The 11960-nt window shown below is 35.5% G+C and overlaps 2 protein-coding genes across 2 annotated transcripts; both read left to right on the top strand.

The window, feature by feature from the left end:
• Nucleotides 1-8503: 8503 nt before the first annotated feature.
• LOC145625362 (uncharacterized) lies at nucleotides 8504-9094 on the top strand. The gene has a single exon (XM_081678423.1). The coding sequence runs from the start codon at nucleotides 8504-8506 to the stop codon at nucleotides 9092-9094; it is 591 nt and encodes a 196-aa protein (XP_081534549.1).
• Nucleotides 9095-9194: 100 nt separating this feature from the next.
• LOC145625361 (uncharacterized) lies at nucleotides 9195-11258 on the top strand. Its single transcript, XM_081678422.1, has 2 exons — nucleotides 9195-10039; nucleotides 10487-11258. Exons 1-2 carry the CDS (start codon nucleotides 9195-9197, stop codon nucleotides 11256-11258), a joined length of 1617 nt encoding a protein of 538 aa, XP_081534548.1.
• The last annotated feature ends 702 nt before the right edge of the window (nucleotides 11259-11960 follow it).

Below are 11960 nucleotides of genomic sequence, written 5' to 3'. Positions count from 1 at the left end.
ACTTATTCTAGAAATATCATCCTATAACATGAAAATAGGTCAACTCCAAATTGATTTCTTCTTAAAGCTATGACCATGCTACTTGTGTCACTTTCAAGAACTACCACATAGTCCAATCTATTTCCCGAAACTACCCACATCTTTATTTTACATGTATGGTTTTCAAAGTGATAGTAAAAAATCCAAATAACATATATATTGCGCTCTTACAAAGATTAATTGTATCCTACATCAAAATATCTTTAATCAAAAGGATGTACACCTTTTGTTTAATATTGTTTGTATTAAATGATATGTTTTAAAATATGGCATTTAAATAAGAAATTTATCTCTTTTTTTATTGAAAAAAAAAAACAGCCTTTGCTCGGGGAACCAAAATAGTGTATATATATATATATATATATATATATATATATATATATATATATATATATATATATATATATATATATATATATATATATATATATATATATATATATATATATATATATATATATATAACCTATTAGAGTTTTTTCCATCCTGAGTTTGTAGAGAGCTAAGAAAAAATAAATTAAACCACCAGGTAGGATTATAAATTTTAGCTATAGCCTATTAAATAAGAGATTTGTAATTAATTCTTAAAATCAAATAATTTAACTGTCACATAATATAATTAGTGAATGAGATTTTAAAGGTTAATTAAATTAATTAAATATAAAATACATGGGAAATTCTCTTTGGTAACACTATAGTTTTTACATTTCTCAGTGGTGAATTGCGAAAAATCTTAATATCTTTGGTAAACCTAAATTTTTTATATTATTCAATTATAACATTAATGATAAAATTTAACTATATATTTAACTATGGTTAATTAGTTTTTTTTTAATATTTATTTTAGAAATATTTTTATTAAAAAAATCACCCATCTCCCCAACGGCCAGCCACGTCCTCCCCCGCTCCAACCCACGCCGGCGCCCAGCCTTACCTTCGCCGGTGCACCGGCGGCCGACCCCCCCCCCCCCCTCGCGCGCTTCTTCTTCCCCTTGAACCACCACGCCTTCCCCGAAACCAACTCCCCCAACCCTGAAATCCCCCTCGAAAATCCTCCAATTCTCAATCTCTTCTCCCTAAATGAAATCAGATTAATTCCTCAAATTTTCGAAGCTTTAGGGTACGATTTTGCTCGGTTTTTGGGTTTGATTTCGCTGGGTTTGATTTTGCTCAGTTTTGAGGGTTATTTTTGCTCGATTTTAGGGTTCCTTATGTTCGATTTAGGATTTGAAGGGGCGTTTTTCGCTGGTAAGGAAGGGGACACCGGCGATGGGAGGAGAAGACTTGGCCATAGGAGAGAGAGGGGGGGTCACCGGCGGTAAGAGGAGAATGTTCGGTTAGAGGAGAGAGAGGAGGGTAGTGGAGGAAAGGTCGCCGACGGTTTGTGAGGGTGTGGGAGGGCCGATTAGGGTTCTTCGAGTGTGGCGGGCTGGGTGGGGGAGGTTTCCAGGTGGTTTTGGGGGTGGGGGAGGTTTCCAGGTGGTTTCGGGGGTGGGGGAGGTGAAATAGAGGAGAACCATTGGCATGTTACCGCCACGTGTTAAAACGTTAAGGCTTTATCAAAGTATCGCAGCGGAAAATCAAACTTAAGTCTTTAAAATAACATAATTTAGAAATCAATAAGTCAAAGCTTACAAATTGGAACCATATAAGGCCCTTATTTAAAACCAAACCAATATTCAAAATCCCAAAACATAATTAAAATAGTAAAACATAATTAAGTTCAACACAAAGAACGAATACTCTCAATCACACCAATCCCTTGACAATGCGTACGTCACATCCCCGAACTTCACATCATCAAGCTAACCTGTGCAATACTGCTCCCCAATAATACAAGTGTAATAATTGGATCATCACAGGGTCATTGAAATGCGAAGGCCATGACCAAAAGAAAACACACAAAAGCACGCAATCAGCAAAGCCGAGTACATACAAGCTACAACATACCAAGCCTAGCATGCTCAACTAATTAAAGTAAATAAACATACAACACAAATTTATTAATCAAGACTCCACACTTAAACAATTCAATCGACTCAACATACTTGTTAATCAATTCCAAACACTTGACTCTTTATATTTAATTTAATTAATTTAATTTGGAGTAAGCAATAGACGAGGTTGTCCAATCCATCAAATCATTTTGGTCCCAAATGACCATTTAAAATAAAAGTTTAGCGCGATGCAAGAATGGGCGCGACTCCATTCTCACAAAGTTAGTCTAGGATCCCATCTAACTTTCATTATAAAATAAAAATGTAAATACCAAAAGAAAAGAGGACATGTTGATCAAACAAACAAGCCTTGAAAAGCCACGGGCTACCACCGTGTACCCCAACCCATAATTGTCAATACTCTAGAAGTGCACGCTTTCTAGAGTTTTATTTCTCATCCATGTTTCACTTTACGTGATTACAATTTTAATTAATAGCCGACTCAATCCAATAGACCATACATAAAAATCATACATCAATTTACTTTTAATCTTATTTAGGACAATGATGATCACATCACAAATTGACCTTTAATTTCATTAAACTTCCAAATTATCCAAATTGTTGAACTTAGTCAACTCACCTAGCTATTTCGGCTTAATCCACATTTACTCAACATACTAACAAGTCATGATTGAGTAATAAAATAAATAACAACCTTGTGGAATAACTAATAAATTCATTCCACTTAAACCATTCAATTTCAATCCTTTAATAATCCAAATGTGGTTAACAAACCAATCCAATAAAAATATGCTTGTATCAACATTCTATACAAATAACTAATCCAATATAATTCAACATGTTTGCATCCATAATCCCATACAAACATAATCAATTCACCAAAATATGTCTCATAAACATAAGCACATGAATTAACTAAATGTATAACCAAACAATTTTCATCCAAGTGTTCTCTAATCATGAAACTAAGTTCTTTTCTTTAGTACCTAAACATGATACTACTTACAACGAAGTAGACATGTACGTACCTCGTATAAACAATCTTTTGTGCCACTTTTAATCAATTAAAAGTCTCCTAGGAAATAATCACTTCCTAGAAAACAACCAATAATCACAAATTAATACTTAACCAAATTTCCAGCAATATAAATTAGATTAAAAGTTCTTAAAACTTCCTTAAAAACATGTTTTTATGCTTAATTAATCAATATAAATACAATAGGAACAAAAACCCTAATTTAATTAGTCATAAGAACCCTAAAATCCCAATTTAAATAAATTGAAACCCTAGGTTTTAAAATTATAAAATCTAAAAATTTATAACACAATTATAATCTGAAATTATTAGTTTAAAACATCAAAGACATGATTTTTATACTAAAAATATAATCTTTATACTACAAAAATCAAAACCCAAAACTAATACATTTATAATTAAACAAGTAGTAAAAAACAAAGGAGGAATAAGGGGAAGGATGGCCACGGCAGGTGGTCGGCGGTGGCTGGGAAAACCGCCGGTGGTCGGCGCCGGTTTCCGGCAGGTAGGGGCGGCGGACTGAGCAGCAACAGTGAGTAGTAACTCACGTAGGAAAGGAGAAAGAAGAAAGAAAAGAAAAGAAAATAAAATAAAAGGAAAAAGAAAAATAAAAGGAAAATAAGAAAATAAAATAAAGAGGAGAGAAAATAAGACTAACCTTTAGTGTGGGAAAAATTTTGGGGATGTATGGGGTATTTATAGGAGAGAGAGTTGTAGGGTAAGTTGTAAGATTGAGCATCATAAAATTAATGGGCCAATCAAGTATGTAAAGTGAGATTGGCTTTGATTGTTTGGACATGAATTATAGAATGATGGTTCATAAAAATCATATTGTAATAAAAATAATTTCCACCCAAAATAATTTGAAACTTTTGAAATTAAATTCCGGAAAAATACAAACAAATATTATAAATAAAATATAATTTCATTTATAATATATTTAAAAATACGGGGGATTACAGTTTCAAGGGAAGTGAGGTGGAAATCGAAGGGGGAGGGGAATGGTTGTTCGCCGACGCCAGAAAAGGGGAGGGGGTCTGGGTGGCGGCGCCGCCGGCAAAGGGAGGGGCTGGTTGCTGGTTTGGTGGGAGGGTTGGGTGTTTTTTTAAATTTAAGTTAATTATTAAAAAAATAATAAAACTAACCATGGTTAATGATTTTAACTAAAATGATTATTATCTTTGGTAAACAATAATACAATGTTACCAAGGGGCGAAGCCAGGATTTTAAAGTTATAGGGGCCGACTAAAACTTTAATAAAAAAATTAACGTGAAAACGGGTTTGATTCTATGATCTAATTAAAACCCCAAACAATGGGATTCAAACCACTATGGCGGCAATCATTAAATACAACTTCTTTTTTTTTTTTCTTTTTTTTTTGGTGAAAATCATTAAATACAACTTAAGTTATAACAAAATATTACTACTCCCTCCGTGTTTTAATAAGTGTTTTCACTGTTCTCACTATGCACATAATGATTTTGACTTGATTAATTTACAATATATGAAAATCAAATGTCATTGTATAATACATCGTTAGATTCGTTATCTTTCATAATATCAACTTTTCTATAATTTTACTAATATATAATTACATAAATTAATGGTCAAACTTGTGCCTCGGCGTATTTGGTCAAATTGTAACACTTATTAAAAACACGGAGGGAGTATATCTGTTTCATATTATTTGCAATGATTAGACAGTTTTTCTCTCTACTTTATGTCAAATAATTGCAAATAATATGAAACGGAGATAATATTTATTTGAAAAACTTATAGGGGTCAGCAGTTAAGATAATATTTTTCTCTCCACCCGCCCCCCATGTAGCTTCGCCTAGTTTTTTTTGCAATTTACCATTGAGAAAGTAAAAAAACACGGTGTTACCAAAGAGAATTTCCTTAATATCTTTTGATATTAGGAGTTTTATGTAAATATATAACGAATGAAATAAAATTCACGATTTATTTTAAAAGAAAGTTAATGATATTATATGTATAACTAATAAAATAACAAATTTTATCGCATCAAGTACATATAAAAAAATGTTTATTTTAAAATAATACAAGCAAATTGTGCATCGGGCGGATATCTTCTAGTTATCAAACAATAATTGAGTAAAATGGTGGTTAATTTTATTGTGTAAAATGGTGGTTAATTTGAACGCATGAGAAATGTGAAAAACAATTATATGCAATACATATAAGTTTTTTTCTTATGATATATCTATCCTTGGATTTGTAACCTTATATTTATGTTACATAGGAGGACAAAGTGATGAGACTTAGTAATTTGATTTTAGTAATTTACATATTAAGGTCATGAGTATCATGATGCAAAGAAAAAAGAAAAGGCACAATGCTTGTTTAGACAAATAGTAATTGTAACAAACTAACAATAGATAAGTCTATTGCCAAAAATGAGTAAATTCTCAACTTGCTAACTAGATTTCTAATGCTAACTACTAGCTATTCTTGACAGCCTATTTGATTCATAATTTCAGTTAAAATTTTGAAGACGAGAGTATAGGTATTAGTCTAGGGGGAACCAACAAGAGTTGGCTCAAGTGGCAAGCAACTTGATGTCACTTAAGGGAGGTCTCGGGTTCGAACCTCGCCGTTTGCAGAAACTCTTGTTGGGAAACTCACCCACCATAAGCCAGGTGTGCTACCTGAGTAGGATCCGGATGTAGTCGGAGGCTCGGAGCTAAGCTCCGGTGAACCGGGTGGATGGTTGTTTTTGGTGAGTGTGTATGACAATGGGTAGTTGATGCCTAAAGAGGTAGTCATTGCATGATTATGGATTTATGTTATAAGATAAATCCAATGAATGGCCAAACAACTCTCATAGTCTCATGAACTACTACGTATTTATTTGTCTATTTATATAATGTCTCTTCTCCCCCCTAACCTGTGAGCCTATGACCAAATCACATAATCAACAATGACCAGGGCCTTTCAATGATTGCCCAACATACTTTTATTCTATTGATATTCCTTTTTTTGTTGGTCAAACTATATTTTGTACTTCTCAATACAGGGCGAACTTGAAAACAAGACCAAATCACATAACTAACAATGGTTGTATTACTCAACAATCAACATTCAAAATAATAATGGTTTAGCAAAGCAAAGTTTAGTGAGAGAAAGTTTAAAAATCTCTGTTTTTTGTCCTTCGTCTTAGTTTCTTCTTTTTCCCTCCAATGGAGGGGGATCCTCCTATTCCAATTTCTAATTCGATGGTACCTACTGTTGAATCTGCGTCTCCTAATCGTTCTAATCCTGTGTTGAGCTTTAGAGAGGTTGTTGCTACCTCGTCAGAATGGTTTGAACAAGCGCGAAAAATTGTGGTTGCTGCAAAAGAATGGGATGATACTGAGGATATTGCGCCTGATGGTAATTTATCCGTGCAATTTAGCAAAGAAACCTTGATTAAGTTGCGTCAACCGTGGTCAATGACTCTTATGGGTAAGGTAGTTGGTATCTCTGTGAGACAAGAGTTTATGGCAAGAAGAGCACAAATCATGTGGAAGATAAAAGGAAATTTGGAGACAATTGATTTGGGAAAGGGCATCTTCTTGTTTCGTTTTTCTATGCAGGATGATTATGAGCGAGCCTTATTTGGTGGTCCTTGGTTTATATTTGATCACTATTTGATGATTACTCAATGGAGGCCTAATTTTCGACCAAATCAATCTCATTTTGAAACCATGGCAGTTTGGATACGCTTTCCGGAACTTCCAGTGGAGTATTATGAGAAATCGACTTTGTTTGAAATTGCTCGAGTGGTGGCAAAGCCAATTCGCGTGGATTATTCAACTGATCGTCTTACAAGGGGAAGATATGCTCGTGTGTGCGTGGAAGTTGATCTCAATCTTCCCTTGATCACAAAGGTTTGGGTGGGAGGTACGTGGCAACAAGTAATTTATGAAAACTTATCCACTTTGTGTTTTTCTTGTGGCAGGATTGGACACGAAGCTTCCAAATGCATGAATGGAGGTGGCAATAAGGGGAAGCAACAACAAGACTTATCAAATTCGGTGAGGGATAATCATCATCAAAAGGTTTCTTCAGGTTTGGTGGAAAGTATTAATAATAAGACGGGTGTTATGAAGGAAGGGGATTTAAGTATTGGGTCGATGTCACCTAATTGTGAATTGGGTCAAAGCTCTACGGTTACTGAAATGGATTCTATTTTTAGTAGGCCGGCCCAAATGCTAGAGAATGCTGATAATAATAATATGGAGGAGATATATGGTCCTTGGACTGTGGTCACTAATAGAAGGAAAACAAAGAAAAACTTTCCAAATTCCTCTAGTCAACCAACCAAGATTAATACTTCCAAAACGCATCGTATGGAGCAAAAAGGAAATCAATCAATTACTAGGTGGCAAAAAAAACCTTCTGGAGGTTTTTTACCAAAGAAACCATTAAGTGACACCTCGACTTCTAAGCCAAGGCTTGATGTTTCTGATGTTCCTTCTGATAATTCGAATTTACAAGAAAAAAATTCTTTATCTTCCTCAAGTCTCAATTGTCAACATGCAAAAGGCAATCCTCAACAAGTCTCATCTATGGCTTGTGATGACTCCTCTTTTGCTTCTGATTTTTTGCATGATTCTAATATTCCTCTTTTACAAATACCTTCTCCTTGCCCTATTCAGAATCAAGTCACTTTCTCAAATATTCCTCCCACCTTGGTGCATGCTACAGGAAAGCAGCATGGATCACAACAAACACAACCAACCAAAAAGTCACAAACACCACTCCCCTCCCTCCCCACCACCCTCTCTCAAACCATGGGAGGTGAGGAATGTACTACCAATAGCGAATTATCAGAGATGGAAGTCACCCCCTCCTCAACCACCTCCGTCGGAGAAGGTGACGCTAGGCCTTCCGAATTTTGGGGCAATAGAGCCGAAGTTAATGAATTATGCAAGGCAATACAAGTCGGGCTCGAAACAGCTCCTCAATTTATTTCCACAAACAAAGGTGATGGAATCGTTTCCCCCGCCATCTTCATTCCGTCGTTATCCGTCACCTCCGACGGAGATGGAGAGTGCTCTAAAATTAATGGACTCTCTTCGGAGGAGGGAGGAAAGAATGCTGAAAACACCACCTCGCTTGTTAGTTCAAGGGGGATTGCCGTTGCCAAAAATAATGGAAGTCGTGCCCTTGGTGTTCGTCACTCGAGGTCACAACATCGAAGTACCAAGTCGTCGTATATCCATGTTCGTAACCAAGGAGGAAGTAGTCGGTGTACAAATTCAAGTGAGCTACTACCCTCGTCCGAACAGCTGCCCGGAAATTCCTTTGCTAATGACTCCGATCAAGTTGGAGGATGTGGGTCCCATGCAAGCTATGGAGCATTGGATGGATTGGGAGAATTATTTTCACCCGATCCCGGTTCAAGCACACCCGGGTGATTCGTCATACACCACCCTACAACGTTCTGTACTGGCGTTAAATATGAAGATTATTGTATGGAATGTTCGGGGTGCGAATAATGAGGAGTTTATTCCTCATGCAAAGGATATAGTGGACTCTCATCATCCCAATGTCTTTGTTTTTTTGGAAACTAAGGCAAAATCTCAACGTGCTAGACAAGTGGTTTTTCAATTAGGGTTCCATGATCATAAGGTGATCGAGCCTAAAGGGCGTAGAGAAGGGGTTTGGATCTTTTGGAGGAATGGAGTTGATTTACTTAAATTCTCGGATCAAGGCCATTTATTTCATGGCCTTTTCCACTTTAGTAACAATACTCCGGAGGTGATGATAACTGGAATGCATGCCTCGAGTGTTCCTAAAGAGCGTCATTTGGATTGGCAGCGTCTCAAGCAATCTATTCCCCCTAATGATATGCCGTGGCTGATTTTGGGTGACTTAGAGGTTACAAATCAATCGGAGAAATCTGGAGGCCGCCCTTTTAGAGCTAGTCAATGCAAGGATTATAAGGATTTCACTGACAAGGCTGGGGTAGTGGATTTAGGGTTCAATAGCTCCTTTTACGCGGACAAAGGCAAGAAAAGATGGAGCTCTTATACGGCAGCGTTTGGATAGGGCTATCTCGAGTCTATCTTGGCTTGATGTCTTCCCTTACACTAAGGTTTTTCATCTTACTCATACTCATTATTCGGATCATTGCCTCTTATTAATTGATATGAGTAATCCCTCTGTGAAAGGTCCCTTCCATCTAAGATGTAAAGAGGTTTGGATTGAACATCCTGAATTTGCTAATTTTTTTGTGAATAATTGGTCTCAATCGAATTTTAATTTCCTGTTAGGTTTAGATAATTTTGGTCGCAATATAAAATCGTGGAACTCGAATGTTTTTGGTAATTTAAAAAAACAAAAAAAGAAAATTATTGCTCGTTTGGATGGTATACAGTTATATTTATCCTATAATAATTCGAAATTCCTTAGTAATCTTGAACAAAATCTTTTAAAGGAATTAGAAGATATTCATAGGAGGGAAAGAATCATATGGGCGCAAAAGGCGGGGATTAATTGGCGTAAATATGCTGATCATAATACTAAGTACTTCCATATTTTGGCTAAGATCAGAAAAAGTCAAGGAAGGATTTTATCACTTAAGGATAATAATGATATTTGGATTAAAGATTGTGATAAATTAAAAATTTTGGCAACCGATTATTTCATAAATATCTTTAAATCAAAATTGCAATCATCTATATCTTTCCAGAATGAATATTTGCCAAATTACTCTCTCACTGATGCTGATCGTTTAGCCATGTCTAGGATCCCTTGCTTAGATGAGGTTAAAGAATGTTTATTTGGTATGAATCCCATGAAATGCCCAGGCCCTGATGGGGTGCAGCCTCGTTTTTTCCAACATTTTTGGTCTGATCTAGGTCCCTCAATTCACAAGTTTGTGCTTAATTGTTTTAATTCGTGTGAGGTTCCTGCAAGTGTTAATAATTCATATATTGCTCTAATTCCCAAAATTGACAAACCTTCCAAAATTTCGGAATTTAGACCAATAGGGTTATGTAACACGAGTTATAAGTTGATAACCAAGTTAATTGCTAACAGAATAAAACCTTTTTCTCACTAAAATCATAAATCCCCTTCAATCAAGTTTTATCCCTGGTAGAGGCATTGAGGATAGCATCATAGTGGTTAAGGAAATTGCTCATGTTTTCAAAAAGGCAAAAAAAAGGAAAAAACATTTGTGCTCTCAAGCTAGATCTTACTAAAGCATATGATAGCCTAGAGTGGTCTTTTATTGAGAGTACTTTGAATTTTTTTGATTTTCCTGTTAATTTGAGTAAATTGATTTTAAATTGTATTTGCTCTCCGATTATATCTATATTATGGAATGGTGAGATTTGTGATCCTTTTTCTTCCTCTCGTGGTATTAGGCAAGGAGACCCATTATCATCGTATATTTTTGTTCTTTGTCTAGAGAGGTTATCCATTATGATTGAGCAGCATGTTGGTAGGAAATTATGGAAACCTATTAGGCTCACATCTTCAATTCACATGTCTCATATTTTTTTACGCGGATGATGTGTTTCTATTTGGTAATTCTTCTACTGAAAATATTAATGTGATGATGTCTGTTCTTAATGCCTTTGGGGATATGTCTGGTTTGAGGTTAAACCAAGCTAAATCTTACATGATTTTTCCATCAAGTATGAACCATTCGATTAGAACAAGCATTTCTCTATCTTTTGGCTTTAAGTGTTCTACTTCTTTTGGGAAATATCTAGGGGTTGAAATTAGTCCAAATAAGCTTAAAACTTCTCATTATTTTGGCCTTCTAGATAAGACTATGGATAGAATTAGGGGGTGGAAGGCAAAGCTTTTGAATCTCTCGGGAAGATGTACCCTAATTAAGTCAGTTTTAAATTCTTATCCGGTTTTTCATATGCAAAATAACCTCATCCCTTACACTGTTCTTGATAAATTGGAGCAAAGATGCAGGAAATTTTTATGGGACAAGGTAGATAGTATTCATTATAGTCCTAGGCTTGCTTGGAAATATGTTACTATGCCTCTTGCTGCTGGTGGTCTAGGAATTAGAAGATTACGGGATTGGAATCTATGTTTTATGGCTAAGTTGGGTTGGACTCTTTTAAATAACCCTTCGAAGCTTTGGGTGAAAATCTTTAATGAGAAATATCTAAAAAATTCAGCATTATTTGATTGTGTTCCAAAATCTTCTCATTCACCCATATGGAGGGATATTCTTAAGGGTTGACATCTTCTTGCCTCGGGTATGAAAATTGGGATAGGTAATGGTGCTTCTACTTCTCTTTGGTATCATCATTGGGTAGGTAAGGCTCCTATCTACTTGCTAATTTCGAATGCAATCCCTCCTTCGATGGCAGGTTGGTTTGTTAGTAATATTATTAGAGATGGTGTTTGGGATCTGGAGGCCATAAAAAATTTGCTGCCACTCTCTTTTGTGACTGAAATTCTAGCAATCCCCATCTCTAGAGTTTCTAATTTAGATGATTTCATTCACTGGTCTTTGTCCAAGTCGGGTGAATTCACCATCAATTCCGCATATCATTTCCTTATTTCTTCTACTTATCATCCCTTTCCTTACTTTAAATCGTGGAAATCTCTTTGGAAGGTTACTGTCCCCTCGAAATACAAAATGCTTTTTTGGAATGTTGTCCATTCTATTCTCCCTGTGGCTGAAAAATTGACTGTTTTTTTGCCTTTTATCTCCCCTGTGTGTGCTATATGTAATATGCATAATGAATCACACTTGCATCTTTTTCGTGACTGCTTTTCATCTGCCATTTTGTGGAAGGATATTTTTGCAAAAATTCACCTCCCTCATCAGTTTAACTTTCATAGCTTCTTTTCTTTGGATTGGACTGATTGGATTACATTTAATTTAGCTTTTGATTGTCATTGGAAAATGACTTTCACTATAGCTATATGGCATATT

The sequence above is a fragment of the Chenopodium album genome, chromosome 3 (genome assembly GCF_948465745.1).
Source record: "Chenopodium album chromosome 3, dcCheAlbu1.1, whole genome shotgun sequence".
NCBI classification, from domain to species: Eukaryota; Viridiplantae; Streptophyta; class Magnoliopsida; order Caryophyllales; family Amaranthaceae; genus Chenopodium; species Chenopodium album.
This window is presented reverse-complemented; position numbering and strand designations above follow the sequence as displayed.